The sequence below is a fragment of the Rhinopithecus bieti genome, unplaced genomic scaffold, assembly GCF_001698545.2.
Source record: "Rhinopithecus bieti isolate Rb0 unplaced genomic scaffold, ASM169854v2 scaffold_19939, whole genome shotgun sequence".
Taxonomy (NCBI): domain Eukaryota; kingdom Metazoa; phylum Chordata; class Mammalia; order Primates; family Cercopithecidae; genus Rhinopithecus; species Rhinopithecus bieti.
In genome coordinates this window covers 1,905,416-1,926,094 of record NW_016810019.1, presented here as the reverse complement: position 1 = coordinate 1,926,094, position 20,679 = coordinate 1,905,416, and the positions used below count along the sequence as shown (strand labels likewise).

The following is a 20,679-nucleotide window of genomic DNA, read 5'->3' as shown; positions in this document are numbered from 1 at the left end:
CCTCCCCCGTGTGCGAGCCTCTTCCTCTCCCCTCCTCCCCCTTCCGCCTCTCTCCCTCTCCCTCCGTCTCCTTCTCCCTCTCAGCTCGCCGGGCGACCCTGCTCCTGCCTCCCACATTAATGGCGGCATCCTCGGAGGATGATATAGACCGGCGGCCCATCCGGAGAGTGCGCTCCAAGAGCGACACGCCGTACCTCGCGGAGGCCAGGATCTCCTTTAACCTGGGGGCAGGTAAGGAAGCCCCTGGCGCCGCGCCCCCGCCTCCGCCCTGCTCCCTCCCTCCCCGGCTGCTGCGCCCCCGCCCCTCCCGGGCGCCCTCCCCGCCGCCCCCCGCAGTCGGGCGCTCAGCACTCGCGCTCTTTGTGTCTCCGGTGCGCAGAGGGCGTGTGTATGAGCTGCGAGGTGGGGGAGGGCGGCGCGTGCAACCCCGAATCCGCCCGAGTCCCACGCGGGCTTCCCCGGCACTGGGAGGAGGAAGTGCTGTCAGTGACCACAGTGATCCCGGGAATAACCCGGAGCCCGGGCCGCGCGCCCGAGCGCAGACTGTGGGCGCGGGGTCTGGCGAGGCTCCCCGGGCGAGGTTGGCTGGCGCGGCTACTATGGGGTGGAACTTGTTGGTGACATTCAGACTCTTGGCTTTGACGGGTTGACGCCGCCGTTGCGGTGTTGGAGTGGGGAGAGGGGGCGGGGCTGGCCGCCAGGAACGGAACCTTTTCCTTGCACCGGGCAGCTGGGAAGCTACCGTGCTGGTCATAATAGCATGGTCTGGAGAATGCACGTTAGGTGACTTGATGCTGTCTCTGGAACTGGTGCCCAAAGTGGCCCAGATCGAATTAAGTGAAAAGGGTAACTGAGGTACATGGAGAGATGAAATGAGAAAGGAAGATAGGGAGGAAAGGAAGGAAACAAGGAGGAAAGGTAGTGAGGTGCCAGGGAAGAAAAGAAGGAAGGAAGCAAGGAAGGAGGGAAGGAGGGAAGGAAAGCAACAAAAGGAGGACTGAGGGATTCAGAGTCAAAAAATGCCTCAGTTGAGTCCACTGAAGGTTTACTCAGTGAGAAAAGCCCAGAATCTACTGCTCTCTCTGCGGCTGCTGCTGCTCCCAACTCGCCTCTAGAATGCCTTACACCTGTGTGGTCACTATCACTGGGAAGAAGTTGTTCACCACTAACTTCATAGCTCTGCCTTTTCTGAATGACTCCTAAGCTTCCGTCCTAGTTTGTTTTCTCTTCCTCTCCAAGGTCCCGTATTATTCTGGCAACTACGATAAAAGTGAGGGCATTTTCCTGAAGACTACTTTTCAAAATAAGTTTAAAAAGCAGATGATACTTTTTGCTTTAGGAAACTGAACTCTTGGAAATGGGACTAAATCGAACAAACTGTGTGTGTGTGTGTGTGTGTGTGTGTGTGTGTGTGTGTGTGCGCGAGCGCGCATGGTGCATGTGTTGGAGCAAAGAGAACCTTCAGATGATGGGTATTTTATGCCCTGTTGAGAAGTTTCGACAAAAGAGAAAACTGCATAGAAAAACAAGATGCACTGACTAAGCAACCGTACCCTTATGGCTGGAAGAATGGTAACTGAATGTGCCAGAGTGACCAACTGCCTTGGAATATAATTTTCCTGTCTTGATGATTTGTTGTTTTAATCATGTATATCTTGTCACTTCTTAAATGTTTGCCTCTGGCTTTGGAGCTGAAGACAAGACAAGTTTACTTAGGAAGCTTTGGCATTTTCTATGGCATGCTGTATTACTCCATGGTTCACACTTTGGAACTGTTAATCCCCTACTTCTGTGTTCCAGATTCAGCATATGGTTGTGAAGGGTCTTACAAAGGACCGATAAAAGTTTTTTTAGGAGCAAGATTGTTTTCCCAACCCACTGATATTGGAAATTAGTCTATTAACCCCTTTGCTTAGCCCAGGAGGAATAGAGCCAAAGCAGCATTTAGTAAAGGTTGTTTACCTTCTACTAGTACTTTTCTAACAAAACAATAAAATAAAGCGCTAAACAAGAGTTTCAAGTTTCAGCTACTACTCAATTACATTGAGCCACTTTGTCACCAGGTTAAACCTAGTGACTTGCAATCTTTTATTCTGGTTAAATTGCTCTGGAGTCCAGTTTAAAGATTGGCTCAGACAGGACTTATCTCTATTTCATCTGGAAATAAATAAGCGAGACAAGCACTCAGTCCCTTCTATATATCCCTTAAAATACTCCTAAAGTGGCAAGAAAGACACCAGTAAGAGAAATGCAGAGATGATACTGTTAAAGGAGGAAGGGTATTAGCAGCCTGCTCTGTACTGCAGTCAGGGGAGCTGTCCTCCCTTGGTGGTGCTGAAGCGAGACAGGGAAGTGACTGTAAGGTGGACAGTGGAGGGATGGGTACTCTTTCCCTGCTGTGATGGAATTCCAAAGAAAATGCATAAGATCTGGCTACCAAAAACTTTTTCATCCCTCTCTCTACCTACATTTGCTGCCAATTTGCAATGCATCACGCCTACTGCTCCGCTGCTCAAATCGGGCGTTTATGCTCTAATTTTGCACAAACTGCTCACTCTTGGGGCTTTGTTTATTTTCCAGCTGGTTTTTGGTTGCTTCCCTAACAAAGTAAGATCCACTCGCAGAAGTGCCTTTCCCCTGCATTTAAGAGTAATTGTAACCCCTGGTTTTAAAAGCAAACAGCCTTGTTTATCTCCTTAAGCCACAAGTTGTAATTAAACTATTAGTGTTGTTATCAGCATTGCTGAACAGAGAAGCATGCACACTCCCAATAAATTACATAATCTGGACATAGAGATAATTTTGTTTATGTCTTAACCACAATTTATGAACACTTAAGCAAGGAAGCAGTCCTGTGCCCTTTCTTTCCACTCCTCTCCTGCCCCCAACCAATTACTTATTGTTTATTCTTTCCAGATTAATGTTTCATTGGCTTAAACTATTTATGTTTAGTATTTGCTTTCCCACACCACTAATTATACATAAACCCATGTTTGATATTTTAGAGGTTTAGCAATGCTTCAAGGAAATACATATACATATATTCATTTTACTTGGCTATCATGAAATCATTAAACTAATCTGTCCAGTTGCCAAATAAAGTGGACTGGGTATTTTGAATACTAATTAAGCACTTAAGCATTTTTTAGCTACACCCTATCTCCAACAGTACTTAATAATATCATTTCAGAAATAATTCCACAGCTTGAGTGAAGGGTATACTTCTTCACCTACAGTGGCAAGTCAGTCAAAGAATAGCACCAAAATGTGGGTCTTTCATCAATGTATGAAGATGTTAATTTCAAGTTTCAGCTAAAATTGAGAGCATAGAGAACAGAAATTTGCTGAACCATGACTTATTTTTCTAAGAGTCCCTTTTCTCGGTTTTTAACTTCTGTTCAGCATTTAGTAGACACAGACATTGTTAGATGATTGTTTGAAGATGGTATGAATGCAAAAGAAATTAAGTCAATATATCTGTTGAAGGTTACCCAGACACATCAAAGATTAAAACATTCAAAAAGGGATTTTTTTCCCCTAAGGAATTCAAATGTGTTAAAAGGACATCCTGGAACAGAAGAGTCTGTTCGTACTATTAGTAGCAAGTGTTTCTAATTGTATTCTCACTTAGAATGAACATCATTGACATTTATCTTGTAAGAGTGTAGCCTGCCTTATGAAGTCATTCATTCACTGCATTGCAGTCAGTGCAATGAAGAGTTGCAGCTCATCTGGCAAGTACTTTCCCATGAGGGTAGTGTATTCTATTTATGTTTATATTGACAGTATATGGAGGTTTACCTGATACATAGAAGTTGCTGAAACTGAAAAACTCTATAATTACACACTAAAGTGAATGAAAGTGTTATATTAAGTAGAAAAATTAAGCACTTCTTACATTTCTTAAATGGATGTCAAAAGAAGGAAAGCAAGTCATCCTGATGATTTAGAATAGTTTAAAACACAAAACCAGTATTAGACACTATTGAGAAAAATGTGTCCTTTTCTAATCATAAAGAGGTTTAACTTCTGTTGATATATCAGAATTGCTTTGTATGGGGAAGATTTTAAATTAACAGTATGGTCAACACCAGCATAATTATTCTCTTTGGAAAATTGAGATCTGTTTTGGTTCTGGATGTCCACCAAGGATAGCTGTTTCTGGCCTTCACTGGTCTCTTTTACCCTTTCAGGCCCAGAGGATAATGGCAGTCGGAACTGGCTTGCTCTGGTTTCCTATAAGGATGGATGGGTCTATCAAAAGAAGTTATAAGCTAGGTCCCAGGGTACCTCTCTTCCACCCTTATCACTTAGCTAAATAATGGAGGCCCATGATATTGAGAAGTGACAGCTCAGAATGTGCCATCATCACTTAGCAATGATAACTGCTTCTAGGCAAATTGTAAATATTATTGCCATGCTGATCTGAGATTGCTTCAGCAACCTAAAGGTTTTGATAGGCATCCTCCTTCACTCTTTTACTGAAGAATGCCAATGTGTTCCTCACTATATTTTTTGTTACTGATTGTAAATTGAAGGCGGACCATGTGGGTCTGGCTTTTATTTGGTGGCCCAAACTCTTCTTTTAATTATTGCTTCCTGTATTTGGTAGGCAGAATTCAAATGATGGATCTCACAGCTCACCAGGAGCCTCTAGTGTGGAAGTCTTCCCTCCTTCTGTGCTATATATAGTTAAAGCTAGCTAACCTGATAATCTCATTATGTCATGCATTAAGATGGTACCAGTGAAGATCACCCCAGATAGTGTAATGAATATTTAAAAGGTACAAGAAAGTAAGTACAGTTGGCCTTTGGCATTCATGGGTTCCACATCTGTGGATTCAACCAACCAGGGATGGGATATATTTTTTAAAAATGAATTGCTGCCTCTGTACTGAACATGTAAAGAGTTATTTCATTATTTCCTAAATGATACAGTATAACAACTATTTATATAACATTTACACTGTATTAGGTATTGTAAGTAATCTAGAGATAATTTAAATATACAGGAGGATGTGCATAGGTTATATGCAAATACTACACCATTTTATGTAAGGGATTTGAGTATCTATGGATTTTGTTATTCGCAGGGGATCTTGGAACCAATCTCACGGATACCAAGGGATGGCTGTAATTAACACTATGACTAAATGGGAAGCCCTTTCCCATAAATATTTAATTTATGAAACAAATCGAACACAGAATCTATGTTGGGTAATTGCATTTTCTTAGAATCTTTGGTCAGAGTATTATTATTGTTTTTAAACATGTAAGTATGGTATTTACAATTATCTTATGGCTACATGGTAAATTACTTTTTTGGTTTGTCTATATATGTCTACATAATTTAATTCTATAAAATCCCACAGAGTGTGTTTTATAGGAAATATGTGAGGCAAGAGTCAGAAGAATTTGATTCTAATGCATCACTCTCCTAAGACCATGGGCAAGTCATTTAACCTTTTGGGGTTTGATTCACTCAGCTCTAAGATAAGGGTTTTAGATTTAAAGTCTCTGAAGTCCCCTTCAATCTAAAAATAACTGATACTTCTAGCTCTAGCTTTATTACTGGATACATACTATACCTGATTTTATAGATAGTCTTATTTGTTGTATAAAACATATAAAATAGCCTCATTACCATAAGAATGAAAATATTTGATCACAGCAAAGTTATGGAAATTTTTGAGTTAAAAGAAGAATGAATATTATATAGGCACATTTATATACAAAATACTAGTTAAAATATTTTTAATTTGAATATTCAGGGATTAGAGCCTTAATACAGTTGATGACCTCTAGATATTTGTTGTATAATAGAATAAGATATTAAGGAAATTTTAGCAATAAATGGAGAGTGAGGAAACTAAATACTAATTCGGCTCCTAACTGGCATTTCGAGTCTTTTAACTTGTTCTCCTTTATAACTAAAATTAAACAGGTATGTAAGATCTATACTTCTCCTTTACCCTTTTAGATTACCAGGGAAGGTAAACATGTAGGCAGACCAACTAAATGGCAGAATCCTACAAAGCAGCAAAGTATCTCTTTGGAATTCACAGAAACAAGGATCCTAACCTTTAAGCACCGACCTAGCCATGAACTACAAAGACATTTCTTTCCCTTTTTCTTCATGGGCATATAAACTGACAGGTTCATCACCTACCGGTCATAATAAATGCAGCAGAGGCACATTAACATTTTCATACATAGATTCTAACACTAAAGCAAAAAAAAAAATGGAAAGTTATTTATGGAGTCACTTTTTGACATATGCAACTTGAATTCATGATCGTTCTTTAGAGTACAAGAATTAAAATTCAGGTGGGAACAGAAGACAATTTGTAGAGCTTTTTTTCTCCTTGAGTTCATGGGGTGAAAAAGGGGAGAACATTACAGCCAATGGTTTGTGTTGTGTAAACAGAAGGGCCTGAAAGAACAGTTGAGATAACATTTTCTTCATTGTATGGTACAAGAGAAACTCTAGTATTTCATGTTTTGTTCCTCACTTTCCTTACCCACTTTGGTAGGTGCTAAAGTGGATGTGATTTCAGGGTGGGGGAGTGGGCAATGTTGACATTTTAATTGCTTTAATTTACAAGTCTCCTGTATAATGAAGGGTAGTTAAAATAAAAGACAAAATCAATTTTATGGCCTTGTTGAATGATGACAGATTAGCATGACTTTCTACACAGTTACTGAAGGACAACAGGAATAATATCACACTAGTAGTTGTTTAACATTTGTGAATGTAAATGTGGTGTAAAAGCCTGTAGGCTTTCTATTGATCCTTTTTGCCACCTTTGTATACATTAAACTAGCAATTCAGCAGCAGAATCTTTGATAGCAAATACCTGGGCTATAGCTGTAGATGAGACTTTAATATCCATCTTGGTTTTGAGATAATTCTGAACTTTATCAATATGTTCATTTGCCATTTATAGACATGGAAAGGCCACTATTGCCAGATCTCTATCAACCAAACCACTAGGTGGTTGAATATTAAATCATGGTTTAATCAAAGGTACAGAAAAACCTGTATTATTCATGAGTTTCTCTCTTATTCCACCTGGGCCCTTTTTTAGACCATTTTTTAGACACTTGGGATACATCAGTGATCAAAACAAATAGCATCTTATTTTCATGAACTTTTACTACCAAAAGTGGATTATGAGCAAGAAACATTAGAATAGATCAGTAAATTGTATTGTATGTTATAAGTCAATGTGTTAAGACAAAACTGAATAAGGCAGGCTAAGAGGGTACAGCATATGGGAGCAGGAAGAGGAGAGGATTTCGAGACAGGCCACATGGAGCAGAAGGGATTTGAATACATTTCTTCAGTGCAGGTAAAAGAATGAACAATACCAATATGGGGTGGGGAGCAGAGGGAGGAGAGAGCTGAGGACAAGTAAGTGGAAAGGACCTAAACCAGAGTGTTCCTGGCATGGCAAGGAGACCAGTGTGGCTGGAGAGGAGTAAGGAAGAGAGATGAAGAGGGGGATTAAGAAGGAATGGAGACCAGACAAAATTTGGTGGACCTTGCAAAGACTTTGACTTTACTCTCAGTGAAGTGTGGAGCACTGCAGGGATTTGCGCATAGAAGTAACACCATCTGACAGGTTTTTTAAAGGATCACTGGGGCTGTTGAGTTCAGAACAGATTAGAGAGGGGCACCAAAGAAGCAGAGAAGCCAGTTTGGAGGCTACGATGGCAAGCCAGAGAAACGGTGGTGGCTCATCAGCGTGGTACAGCAGAAGCAGTGAAAAGTAGTAAGGGTCCTTGTGTATTTGAAGATATAGCCAGTACACATTGATGATGGATTGATTGTAGGTTGTGAGAGAAGGAGAAGAGCAAGGAGTAATTCACAGTTTTCACCTGAGCAATAGGAAGGATGAAAGGATCATTTGAGGGAACGGAGGATTGGTCGGGAGCTCAGAGACAGACGTGTCAAGTGTAAGACTTCTATCAGACATCCAAGTGGCTACATTTAAAAAGCAGTTATGGCCAGGTGCGGTGGCTCACACCTCTAATTCTAGCACTTTGGGAGGCTGAGGCAGGCGGATCACCTGAGGTCAGGAGTTCGAGACCAGCCTGGCCAACATGGTGAAACTAGTTCTCTACTAAAAATCCAAAAGTTAGCTGGTGTGGTGGCACGCACCTGTAGTCACAACCACTCAGGAGGCTGAGGCGAGAGAATTGCTTGAACTCAGGAGGCAGAGGTTGCGTTGAACAGAGACCATGCCATTGTACTCCAGCCTGGGTGAAAGAACGAGACTCTCTAAAAAAAAAAAAGAAAAAACCCAGAAATAAATATTTAAGTTGACATTATAAGCATTTTCTAATTTACTTCTCACAATGACCCCATGAGAATGGCATTATTATTATCCTAATTTTATCCACGTGGAAATAAATCAAAGAGAAGTTACGTGACGTAGTGAAAGTACTATAGCTAATAAGAGAAAGAACTGGAATTTGGATTCTGTTTCATATGACTTCAAAACCTGTATAATTAACAGTTATGATTTACCGCAAGACAGCAAGCTTATATTACCAGCTTTTCTATGGGGTCACATTTAAAGCTTGACATTGCTAAAGGAAAGAAGAGTTGGAACTAGGACTGTATCCTACCCTAGTATTAAAAAAAAAAAAAAAAAAAAAATTACTGAATCTGGGCGCAGTGGCTCACACCTGTGATCCCTGCATTTTGGGAGGCCGAGGTGGGCGGATCACTTGAGGTCAGGAGTTCGAGACCAGCCTGGCCAACATGGTGAAACCCTGTCTCCACTAAAAATACAAAAAAATTATCCAGGCGTGGTGGCACGTGCTTGTAATCCCAGCTACTGGGGAGGCTGAGGCAGGAGAATCGCTTGAACCTGGGAGGCAGAGGTTGCAGTGAGCCAAGATCGCGCCACTGCACTCCAGCCTGGGTGAAGAAGCAAGACTCCATCTCAAAAAAAAAAAAGAAAAAAGAAAAAATGGCTGGGTCTCACTGTGAGAAATGCACTTTATGGCACCCCACATAACACACATACATATTTATTATAATTGAAATAAAATATTCTCCAAAATATCCTTAAGGTGCAAATTACTCTGATGTTTCTATGTTATCCTATCCCATCCCTTGCCACTCCACTCCACTCCACTCTAATATATTTTATTATAAAATGCTAATTACGACCTACATAAATGACTTTACAACCTACAATTTGAAAAACATTTACTTAATTGGTGGATTTCTTTTGGGGCTACTTCTAAACTCAGAAAAAGCATTTGCAAAAAAAAAAAAAATCCTACTTTGGTACTGAATGGCTGAGAGTGTGGTAAATTTATTCTCTTACCTGGAAATGAGTCAAAGTGAAAAAGAAAAATCCCAAAGAGTAAGTACCGACCTAGCCCTTAGGCACAGTGGGCGTGGGGTCACACTGATGATACGTTTAGGGGCCAAGAAAGACGTTTTAATTTCTTTTGCAGTCAGAAGGAAAAAAAATGAATATAATCTAACCCATGGATTATATTTGTCTTGTTACCCACACAGTCATAAAATAGAGTTTTTAATACTTCATGTAGTGAAAGGGGCCCACAAAGGCAAAAGGACCCAGGACCATGGAAGTCATCATGGGCCCTGCAAAGAGCGAAAGAGGAGCAGTGATAAAGACCACTCTTTTCTGAGGTAGCACAGTGGTTATGAGGATAGAGCCAGACTTCCTGGGTTCTGATCCTCAGTCTGCCACTTACTGGCTATATGACCTTGAGCAACGCGTTTAACCTCTCTCTGCCTCATTTCTCTCACTTGTAAAATAGGACTAATCATAGTAATCATCTTAGAGAGTTGTTCTAAAGAGCAAATAATTAAATAGGTGTAAAGCACTTAGAATAAAGCCTGACACATAGTGAGTGTTTGTTAGCACAAAGTGGACAACGAGGTCCTCTGTTTCACTTTCTGCTTCATGCTTGTTCTCTTCCTCCAGGATTCTACCAAAAATTTAAAAAATGATTCTTTTCTGATGACCACATCTTACTCTTCAGGGCAGACCAAATGAGTTACAAATTCAGAAACACTCACAGAAGGAGAAAATTTTCCTGCTACCCCTATTCAATCCTTCTTACTTAGGCAACAGAATGAATATGAGTAGCCCCAAATGAGAAAGGAAGTCACCCCCAGACTCTGAAAGTTACGAAAATTTACATTAAGAATAGGTCATCCTCTGAGTAAAGTTGAATGAATCAACCTTGAAATATCTCTTGCAGATGGCCACGTGGAAATGAGAAACACCTACTGGAAATTCCAATAATCCTTTGAACTTAGAGGAAGTGTGGTGTGGGAAGGGAAATAAAAGAAGTCTAGAGAAAGAGATACAGGGAGAAGAAAAGAGAGAGGCAAAGAGAAAGGGAAGGAGAAATAGAACACAGCCTTTCAGTTTGGGAGGCCATACATATTGATCAGAAGATCACATCAAAAACAACAGGGGCCAGGCCTGGTGACTCATGCCTATAATCCCAGCACTGTGGGAGGTCGAGGCGGGTGGATCAGCAGTTCGAGACCAGCCTGGCCAACATGGTGAAACCCCGTCTTTACTAAAAGTACAAAAATTAGCTGGGCGTAATGGTGCACATCTGTAATCCCAGCTACTCAGGAGGCTGAGGCAGGAGAATCGCTTGAATCCGGGAGGCAGAAGTTGCAGTGAGCTGAGATTGTGCCATTGCACTCCAGCCTGGGCAACAAGAGTGAAACTCCATCTCAAAACAAACAAACAAACAAACAAACAAACAAACAAACAGAATCTTAGCTTTCTAAAGTCCAGTGGAGCATCTTCTCTTGTCTGGATAATGGACACAAGCGTTCTGTGATGGATTTGGAGACCTGCTGGTTCCAAAACCCAAGTCTGCTACTTGTGAATTGAATCATTTCTCTGAACCTGTGAAACCTGTAACGTGTGGATAACACTTTCTGCCTAATTTTCATTGCTACTTTGAAAACCAAATGTGAAAATGCTTTGCCAACAGCCAAGTGCCTTACAAAGGCAAGAAACAGATGTGGTCTGGATGAATGGGACAGCTTAGATGCCTAGCTCTGGCAAAACTAAGGCACTAAAATAAAAATGTGAAACAGACTGATTTCCCTTAAAGTGTTGCCTTTGCCATGGCCAAAAACTCAATACAGCCTAATAGACCAGAAACACTGACTCCAGCATTTAACAATTTGTACATTTAAGCCATTTCCATGCTTCCACTGTCAACTCTCATCATTATATGAAATATGGTCTCAGGATATTATGTTCCATTAGTAAGAGACACAGTGCTTGAATTTTACAAGCGTTTTTGAGTCACAGACACTTTTAACTTCTTAGTGTGGTCCTGACCTCACTTCATCTTTTCACTTGATAACGGTCATCAAAAAGGCACTTGGCATGAAGCAACTGTAGAAGCAACCGTATTTCCTTCCAGGACCATGTGATTTGCCATGTAGGCTGCTAGTCCAACTTAGCCCAAGGCAGACACTCAGCCAAGTAACCAGGGAGCATCCTTCTTTTACAATCACCTCTCCCCTTTTCTTTATCCTCTCCCTCTTTCCCCAACTGAATGCCCTAATTATTTGGTTTGACATTACAAAAACACACCCCAAGGTTCAAGGAAAACCCTTCCTTTCTGAGGTGGGGAGACTTTCAGATCCCCTGTGGATCTGCAGAAGTGTAGGGCTGTTCGCTACCTACCACTCTAACCATAGAATGACACAGTTTGCACAGCAGTGAAGCCAGCTGCCTTGCATTTCTTCCAGACTTCACGCCACGCTGCCTTCCAGCAACATCCTTGCTCTAGCTGCTCGTGACCCTGGCTGTAATCAGCGAAGAAGCAACTTTTTCAATAACAAAAATGATTTCTCCCCACAGTTTTGGCACGGGACCTCTAAATGCCTTCCATGTGTAAGGAGAGTTGGTTCTAGAAACAGTTTCTCCAGGTTAAAGTTATTCAATTGGAATAGAACAGGCAGAAGCAAATTTATGACTCACTGGGTTTTTACTTATTTATTTGTTTATTTATTTGGTCTTTGAATTTGACAGTTTAGAAGACCCTCCTAAACTATGAATTTTATTCATTTAAAAAAGCAAAATATTTCAGCCAATTGTCTGGGGCTGAAGCTGTGACAGATATAGCAGACCACACCAAATTTTGGTTAGTCACTGCTTCTCTGTTATCCATGATTTGTGATTCCACATGATTTTCATGGGTGTATTTTACTGCATTTGACATAAATAACACTTGGTTAATAGGCTTTGAGCAAACTAGATGCTTCATACATCGTTACAATTGGGGAAAATTTCACAATGACTAAATAGTTTTTCAAGCTGTAAAATGCCTGAAGTAGTTGTCTTTTAACCTCTCAAGTAAGGAGTTCATTTTAAATATGCAGGAATAAATCATTAGTGTAGTTTCTGAAATCTTAGCTAGAGATGGTCCTTACGCTGCAGATACCACGCTTTCCTCACCTCAGAACTCCTCCCTGTGCCATGAAACAACCAGACAGCCTTGCCAGCAATCACTGTAAATGATGCTTGGTTTGCTGTCTAGTGGATTAGAAAATTCTTCTTTGTTTTTCAAAGTTGATATACATGTTTGCATCTATAGGTCAAGTCCTTTCAGGTATCTTAAGAACATTTAAATTTCTAGAAATAAAAGATTTGCCCTTGTTTGTCTTGACGGCCTAAATCTGAGTCAAACCATGTCACCACTTGATTCATAGAACAGCAGCCAGGCCAGGTGTGATGGCTAACGCCTGTAATCCCAGCACTTTGAGAGGCTGAGGTAGGTGGATCACCTGAGGTCAGGAGTTCGAGACCAGCCTGACCAACATGGAGAAACCCCGCCTTTACTAAAAATACAAAATTAGCTGGACGTTGTGGTGCGTGCCTGTAATCCCAGCCACTTGGGCGGCTGAGGCAGGAGAATCGCTTGAACCTGGGAGGCAGAGGTTGCGGTGAGCTGAGTTTGTGCCATTGCACTCCAGCCTGGGCAACAAGATGAAACTCCATCTCAAAAAAATAAAATAAAATCAAAATGAAAAAAAAGAACAGCAGCCAAATAAATGGCAACATGTGTTAAGTCTAAGACCAACTGAAACCATCCACAAAAAATATACCAGGTCAACACAAAGTAAGCTCAAATCAACCTTAAACTCACTTCGTTGGCCTCTGGGTTATGGCTCATATAACATGATCTGTATGAACAATTTCTGTGTAAAGCTACCTCATAAAGAAATATATCACCTATGGGGTCCTTTCATAAACCCAATTATAGGAACAATTCAGCAGAGTTATAGCTACTGGGATCTGCGTTCTACCTCCTCCATGGTTCTGCTTATTAAAGACAGTGAAGTGAAAATATTGAGGTGAGAAAGAAACAATGACTGAATTTAGCCAACACAGAAAAGACTGGCATAATTACTCAATCAGGCATAACTTTCATTCTCTCCTATTGCTGTGTTTCCAGATTCATTTATTATAGATGTTTCATCCTAAGTAAAAGCTATAAGCAGCCCTTTTAAATATTAATGTCATGTCAGTGTCTCATCAATTTATTTGGACAAAATTGTACATGATTCACTAAAACATCAACTGGCTATTTAGTTTAAATTTAATCATCACAGTGCTTTGTTAACTAAGATCTTTGGTGGCAGGGGGCAGAAGGAAAATAAGAATAGTGATTAATAAAACATATTAATTAATAATTAATAAAATATATTGTTTGGAAAGAAAAAGCCCAACTGAGAAATATGTGATTTCTTTTAACCTTATACTAAAGCTCAAAGCAGAAGGTATTCATACCAAATTTGTTGTTCCACACAGAGTTTAAATGGTAACACTAATTTGGAAAAGAAATAACATGTTATAATAAAAAGACACAGAAGGGGTCCAAGAAGAGAAGTAGATGTTAACACACAAATGAAAACTTTTCTGCTGCCAAGACTTATCATTCAAAACTAGAGGGAAATGAGAATCTTGCTATGAATACTAGTACATTGATTCAAGTTTTTACTGCATTTGCTGCACACAAAGTATTGTGGAGCAAATGTGCATTAAAACTAGTATTACTGTGTATTAAGCTTAGTGCAATTTTCTTTCTAGTTGCTGATTGCCACAGGTCTTTATTCTCTGTCAATCTCTGAAAAGCTCACATAGAACCTAATAGTCACAATGAATCTTGGGCACAGTCTAGTATCTAAATTAGAACTAGTTTCATTTCTCTTGTGGTTTTTCTTGGTGACTTAAGAAAAAATAATGGTGTTATTTATGTGGGTTCATAAAAACATTATTATTTTTTCCCTGAAGTCCTTCGTTTCTGTAAACCTCTTGCTGAGGTTCAATTATTTTTCTCCCCTGAGTGGGAGAACATGGTTTCAAGGCTTGGGTTCTCATAACTTCTTTCATTACTTTCATGGCCCTGCCTAGGATATGGATAAAATTCCTTATGGTAGTGAAGGTTTAGAGGCTGTACAATCAGGGGCAGATGAAAACAGTGGTGTTGAAAGTAAAAGGTAGAGTTCTAGCCTTCCTTGGGAAGTGGGGCTCCCACTGATTTGCAATCTATCATTATGCATAGAAGGAGAAAATGTCTAGAGTTCATGGATACATATGGGAGGTGCTCTGGTCAGGTAAAGGTGAAATGATGGTCTGAGTTCTCTTGATGGTGCTGGAAAGCATTGCAGTATCAGAAGATAAGTGTGGATTTGAGGTGTAGACGTGGGTTTGAATTCTGACACTATTGTGCAATTATAGAGCAAGTTTATTACCTTTCTGAATGTTAGCTTGCTTACTTATGGAAATTCTCATAACTCAGAGTTATGAGGATTGAGTTAAAAGGGGATAGGAAGTGAAGTACCTGGCATAGTCAGTGCTTTATAAGCACCTTTCAAACAACTCAAGCAAGAAGGAGGCTCAGTTTTGTTTATCAACATAAAACCTTGATGTTGTATCACCGTGATAAGGAAAGATGACTTGCTATTTTTTATTTTGGTTTATTGCATGAAATATTAATCTAACAAACATTCATCAGAAGCTTGCTGTGTATACAATACAAGTTAACAGTTTCGTCAACTATTAAATCTGTCAGTAGAAATATCAACATCCATGAGAGAGATTTCCTTTCCAAGGCAAGGGACAACATCTGCCTAATTCACCTGTAAATCCTCAGTGACTAGCAGAGGTCTTGGCCTGTAATAGATGCTCAAAGAGGATTCATTGAATGAAGGAATGCATGAGGGTAATGACCACTTCCCCATATGTCCATCTTTAGACCATCTTTATTAGATTTCTTCTTCATTATCTAGTAATATCTACAAACATCTTCATATATCTGGTCCTTGATTTATTATGGCAATTTCTATATGCAGAAGCTCTAGAGCAAGGAGACAAACCTGTCCCCTCAGAGGGGCCTACAAGCCCATCAGGCCTCTTAGCATTTTCATTTCCACTTCTTCAGCCCCCGGAATAATCTAGAGACCTGATCTTCTCTAAAGAGTTTGTATTTAGGTCATATGGAAAGAAAGGATTATTTTGATTTTTACTCATGTAATATTATAGTTGCAACATCACTTGCAATGATACATACCATTAGCTTTTCCTCATCAATATTCGGCTCATGGCCTCCTCCCAGTGACTTCCTAGACATGAAGGACGATTTAACATGCAATTCTTGCAAAGAACACTAGCTGTTACTTCCCCTATACTTCAAAAACAGGAATGCCTTTGATTTTGCCAATTTTGAAAATGAAGAAGTGGAAATGAAGCAGGTACAGCCTGACCATACTGTGTTTCTCCTCATTGACTCAGAAATTCTTTTCTTTTTGACCTGGACCCTAGAACTATCATCACTGTCACAAAAATCATGGGTGCCTCCCATTTGATGTATTTCTGAAAATGATACCTGAACTTTTCAAAATAAACCTTACTGAAATGGAAATGATGTGCTCCACCTCAGAGGCTGTCCTTCATCTCCATGTCCTGAGAATATAAACTTGGATGAAATGGAATTTTTCTTTCATTCTGTTGTCATGCTCAGGTTGCCTTACAATTCATAGAAGGAAAATTATTAAAATATTTAAAGAATTGAGCAGAAAGAAAGCTGAGAGATTACCTATTCCAGTGAACATATCTTGCAGGTGAGGAAATTGTGTCCTACAGAACTCTGAGGTCCATAAGAAGAGACAAAGAAAGTGAAAAGGAAAAAACCCCAGAATCTAGAAATTTCATAGTAACTTAGTTCCAGGGGTATGTTGGGCTGACTCTCTAAGTTCATGAGAGCTGACTGTGCACATCTCTTCCTAATTTCAAGATTAGTGACGTCATATTGGTAGCTTGAAATTGGTCATGGAGGGCAACACGTACACCATGGAAGTCAGCAAAAACAACTATAAATTGGAGAGTTGGTTGTTAAACATTTACCAGCACACCAGTGCTCAGTTCACAGAGTTGAATATGATATTTAATAGAAATATTGTCTGCATTATCTAAGTACACACACGAATAGTTTAGGCATGTTTTATTTGCTGCTAAAAATATTAAAAGAAAAGTATCAGAATGGTTTTGCTCAACCAACTTAATGTGGCAACTTAGTGTTCAAATGTTTGTTTCAAAGGATCTAGAAGCATGTTGATAGATAACTTTATTATTGCTTTACTGCTATTTTAATATGGAGAAACCAGTATGACTAAGGTGAAAGACTATAAGCATGTCTATTGAAAATCAGCTTCCATCTTTAGAATACATATAAATCTATATGATATAGGCATATTCAAACAATTTTTCATAGAAGATATTTGATCCCCTCACATTGTATTTTGGTCTTGTATGAAGATGAAAATAGATTGCCTTTTGCAGTCCATTCAGTAATAAGTCAGGTGGGTCAGCATCTCAACATATTATACAGCATTTCCACATTTGCCAGCTAATGCCACTGTTACACATTAACTCTGTTTGCAATCCAGTTTCAATCAAATAAATGGTGAGTCATTTGCAGCGCCCCCACACAAGACTTGCCAGCTGGCAAGGTGCATCTGGAAGCAATAAGTCAACAACTGTTCAGAATTCTCCCAACTTTGCTCTCCTCAGCACTGTTACTTGACTAGATCAGAACTTTACGAAAGTCATTATATGTAGGCCTTCCAAAGGAAGCCTCTAGAAATCATATTTCAGTTTCTGCAAGACACATGTGTTTGTTAAGCAATGGGGAGAAGGGTTTCCTTCATTCATTTGCTTTCCAAATAGTTGCTAACAGAGTAAACGCAGCTGCAGATGAAATGGGGGTTCTGGGTGAGCACCTGACTTGCTGCAAGGAGACATGAGAAATCTCCTTTACACTTTGTTTTTTAGAAAATGTGACTCAATGATGACCTGTGCATACACCAAGAAACCAGATTAGAATTTTGTATTTATGCACAAAGATGGCATAGGGTAATACATGAGACCATTTGTCCTCTTGGTGTGTTTTAAAGTTCTCCAGGGCATTTCCGAGCATTCTGACATGCAGAGGAAAATGATTCGGAGTGGAAGATCATTGATGAAGAAAATAGTCAAAGGATGGAGAATTCCAGGAAAAATGACAAGTCTAACTTAAAAGACATTGATAAATCTTGTTTAAATTACTGTAGCATATTCTACCCAAACAAGTGGATCAAGCAGAAATTTTTAGTGGTACTTGGCTTAAATATTACTGCATAATGAGCTTGGCATTTTTCTTTGATGTAGAAAGTGAGACCTGGCGCATTAGGACAATTAGGTTTGTCGACTGGGAACTAGAATTACCTGATTTTGACAAGTTTGATATGACTAGGTACAATAGCATCTCTCTCTATGGGGACAATCTCTTAGAACACTATCAAACCCTTTTTAAGAAACAGATCCTGGAAGAAACAGTTATCACCATCAAACCCCTGTGGTGCAACAGATCCTGGGAAAAGAGACCTTTAGAATGCAGATTGGATTTTAGTTTATTTAGGGGTTTGGTTGGGTGAATTAGTATGAAGGGGCAACATTTTTTTTTTCATCTGTAGCTGGGCATTTAGGTTGACTCTATATCTCAGCTATTGTGGCTACCACTGCAGTAAACTTGGGGGTACAGATATTTTTTTCACATATTGATTTCATTTCTTTGGTACATACCCAGAAGGAAAATGCTAGATCATATAGTAGTTATAGTTTTAATTTTTAAAGGAACATCCATACTGTTTTCCTTAATGACCCATCTACAGATGAATGGATAAAGAAAATGTGCTGTTTATCTACACAGACACATGCACACACACCCACACCCACACACAATGGAATACTATTGAGCCATAAAACAGAATGAAATCCTGCCATTTGCAGCAAGATGGGCAAACTCAGAGGACATTATATTAAGTGAAATAAACCAGGCACAGAAAGACAAGTATCAACATGATCTCACTCATATGTAGAGTCTTTAAAAGTTGATTTCATATTAGCAGAGAGTGGAATGGTGATTACCAGAGGCTGAGGAGCATAGAGGAGATAAGGATTGTCATTGGGGAGGACTGGGAGAGGTTGGTCAATTGGTACAGTTACAGTTAAACAGGAGGATATACACAGTAAGGTGACTATAGCAAATAACAATGTATTGTGTATTTTAAGACAGCTAAAAGGGAAGATTTTGAATGTTGTCACCACAAAAAAATAAGTGTTTAAAGTGGTGGATATGGTAGTTGCCCTGATTTGATCATTTATGCTATGTATACATGCATTGAAACAACACATAAATATGCACAATTATTATGTGTCAGGTATAAATGTAAAAGTTAAATTAAAACATTTTCACCTTCTTTCTCTTTTTGAGAAAGGAATGAATTCCAGTCTTGATTTGAGTTGGGGTCTGTGGGTTTTACAGAGTCTAGCCCACTGAGTTTGAATCCCACCTATAGCCTCACTATGTATGGGACCTTGAGTTAATTTATGAACGCTCTGTATCTTCTTCTGGGATAAACTGGGGATAATATTATAATAGCATCTATTTCACAGTTGTGAGGATTATGATAAGGCAATATGAATAAAGGTCTTAGAACGGTTGTGGGTACATAGTGAGCACTGAGGAAATGTTCATTGGCCCAGTCAGCCCAGGATGCTAATAAGCTTTAGAGACTCAGCACCTGCTGGGAGAAGAGCCACAGACAGACTCGGGCTGAGCAGAGCCAGCTGGCTCAGCTGTGAGATCCCTCTGCGAGGCGATGTTTTCACATTGCTTCTCCTTCTGTACAGATCTGTGTAGAGGCTCAGAGGCAAATCTCTTTAACCCCCCAAGTGGAGCCTTGGCTGAAGCAACCTGTCCCACGCCATAGTTCAGGCTGCGACTGGGAAGACTCGAATCTCTTTTAGGTAACTCAACTTAGGGGGTAAATCATTTAACTCAGGAGGCAGATAAAAGATGTGATACACCAGTGTTTAGTCACTTACAATTCTAACTGTTTGGGATGCTGATGTGATTTGAAATGTCACGGGATGTGGGAAGCAGGGTATGAGTCAGTGAAGACTTCGGGTCCTCTTGCCCTTTCCTTTGGAAAGCCTCCTTGCTGTGCCCTCCCATTATGGGGACTCTTAAACTGATTTTACAATTATTCCAGAGTGGGGATAGGAGGACTAGCACTCCAGGTATTAATACATTTGTTTTTACAACAGTCATCTATTTAGCGTCTCCTGTGCCCAGACCCTGTGTGGACACTATGGGCCCAAAGATAGGTAAGCATGCCCCTCGTTTTTGGATGGTGGCATAATTGAGATACAGACAAAGCATCACTGGACACAGGAAATGAAGAGGCTGTCCCTGTCTGGGAGAGTGAGGGATCTTTAGAGAGGAAGGCACTGAGGTTGGTCCTCAAAGGATGAGTAGGATATTTCCCAGGGATGAAGCCATGTGTGGAGGGACATGAAGGAAGAGCTTCAAGAGTTGAGGGGCATTCAAATCAGAGTAGACACTCTGCACAAAATTCACTTGGCATTTAAGTCCTCCTGGTTCACAAGATTGCATATGTATTCCTTCAAAAACGTTCATAGATGATCTACAGTGCACCGAACTGGCCATGGCAAGACAAAGACATCTCTGCTGTTGAGGAGCACACGTGACAGGAAAAACAGGTGTGGAAGGTGAATGTGATGTAGCATAAGAGCTTGAGCATCCTCTGTGCTGGCGGGTTAGAGGGAGCAACAGAAAATGGGGAGCCTGTCCAGCAGAGCCTGGGGACCCAGTGTGGCTTCTTGGTGAAGGCTGTGCTTGAGCAGGGCTTCAGGAAAGAGCAGTTTCCCCCAGAAAGGCAGAAGAGAGAGTGTGTGTAAAGGCATGAGTGCAAATTGCATGCACACATTGCAAAGAACAGGAAAGCTGGTAGGACTCGAACCTGTCATGGGAGCAAGGACATGCAAAGGATGAGACTGGAGAGGGAGCTGGACAAGGCAGGGCCCAGAGGCTTTTGCTCTAAAAAGCTCGTGATAGCAACATGAGGAAGATGGATCAGAGCAGCCTGAAACTAGAGGCAGGGAGGTACTGGGTTGATCTTAAACATTTGGCAAGACATGATAAAGGCTTGAGTTAGAGCAGTAGGATTAAGACATTTGTAAGAGGTGAGCTACCCAGGACCTAGTAAACAATGACCATGAAGGATTAGGGAGAGGGGTA

At 40.3% G+C, this 20,679-nt stretch overlaps 1 protein-coding gene across 1 annotated transcript in view; it reads left to right on the top strand.

The window, feature by feature from the left end:
* The window catches only part of PHACTR1 (phosphatase and actin regulator 1), a 597,649-nt gene that overhangs the window by 35,200 nt on the left and 541,770 nt on the right, over positions 1-20,679 (top strand). The window contains exon 4 of the mRNA XM_017891116.1: positions 85-231. Within this exon, the coding sequence (XP_017746605.1) occupies positions 85-231 (147 nt within the window). The remainder of the gene's footprint in view (positions 1-84; positions 232-20,679) is intronic.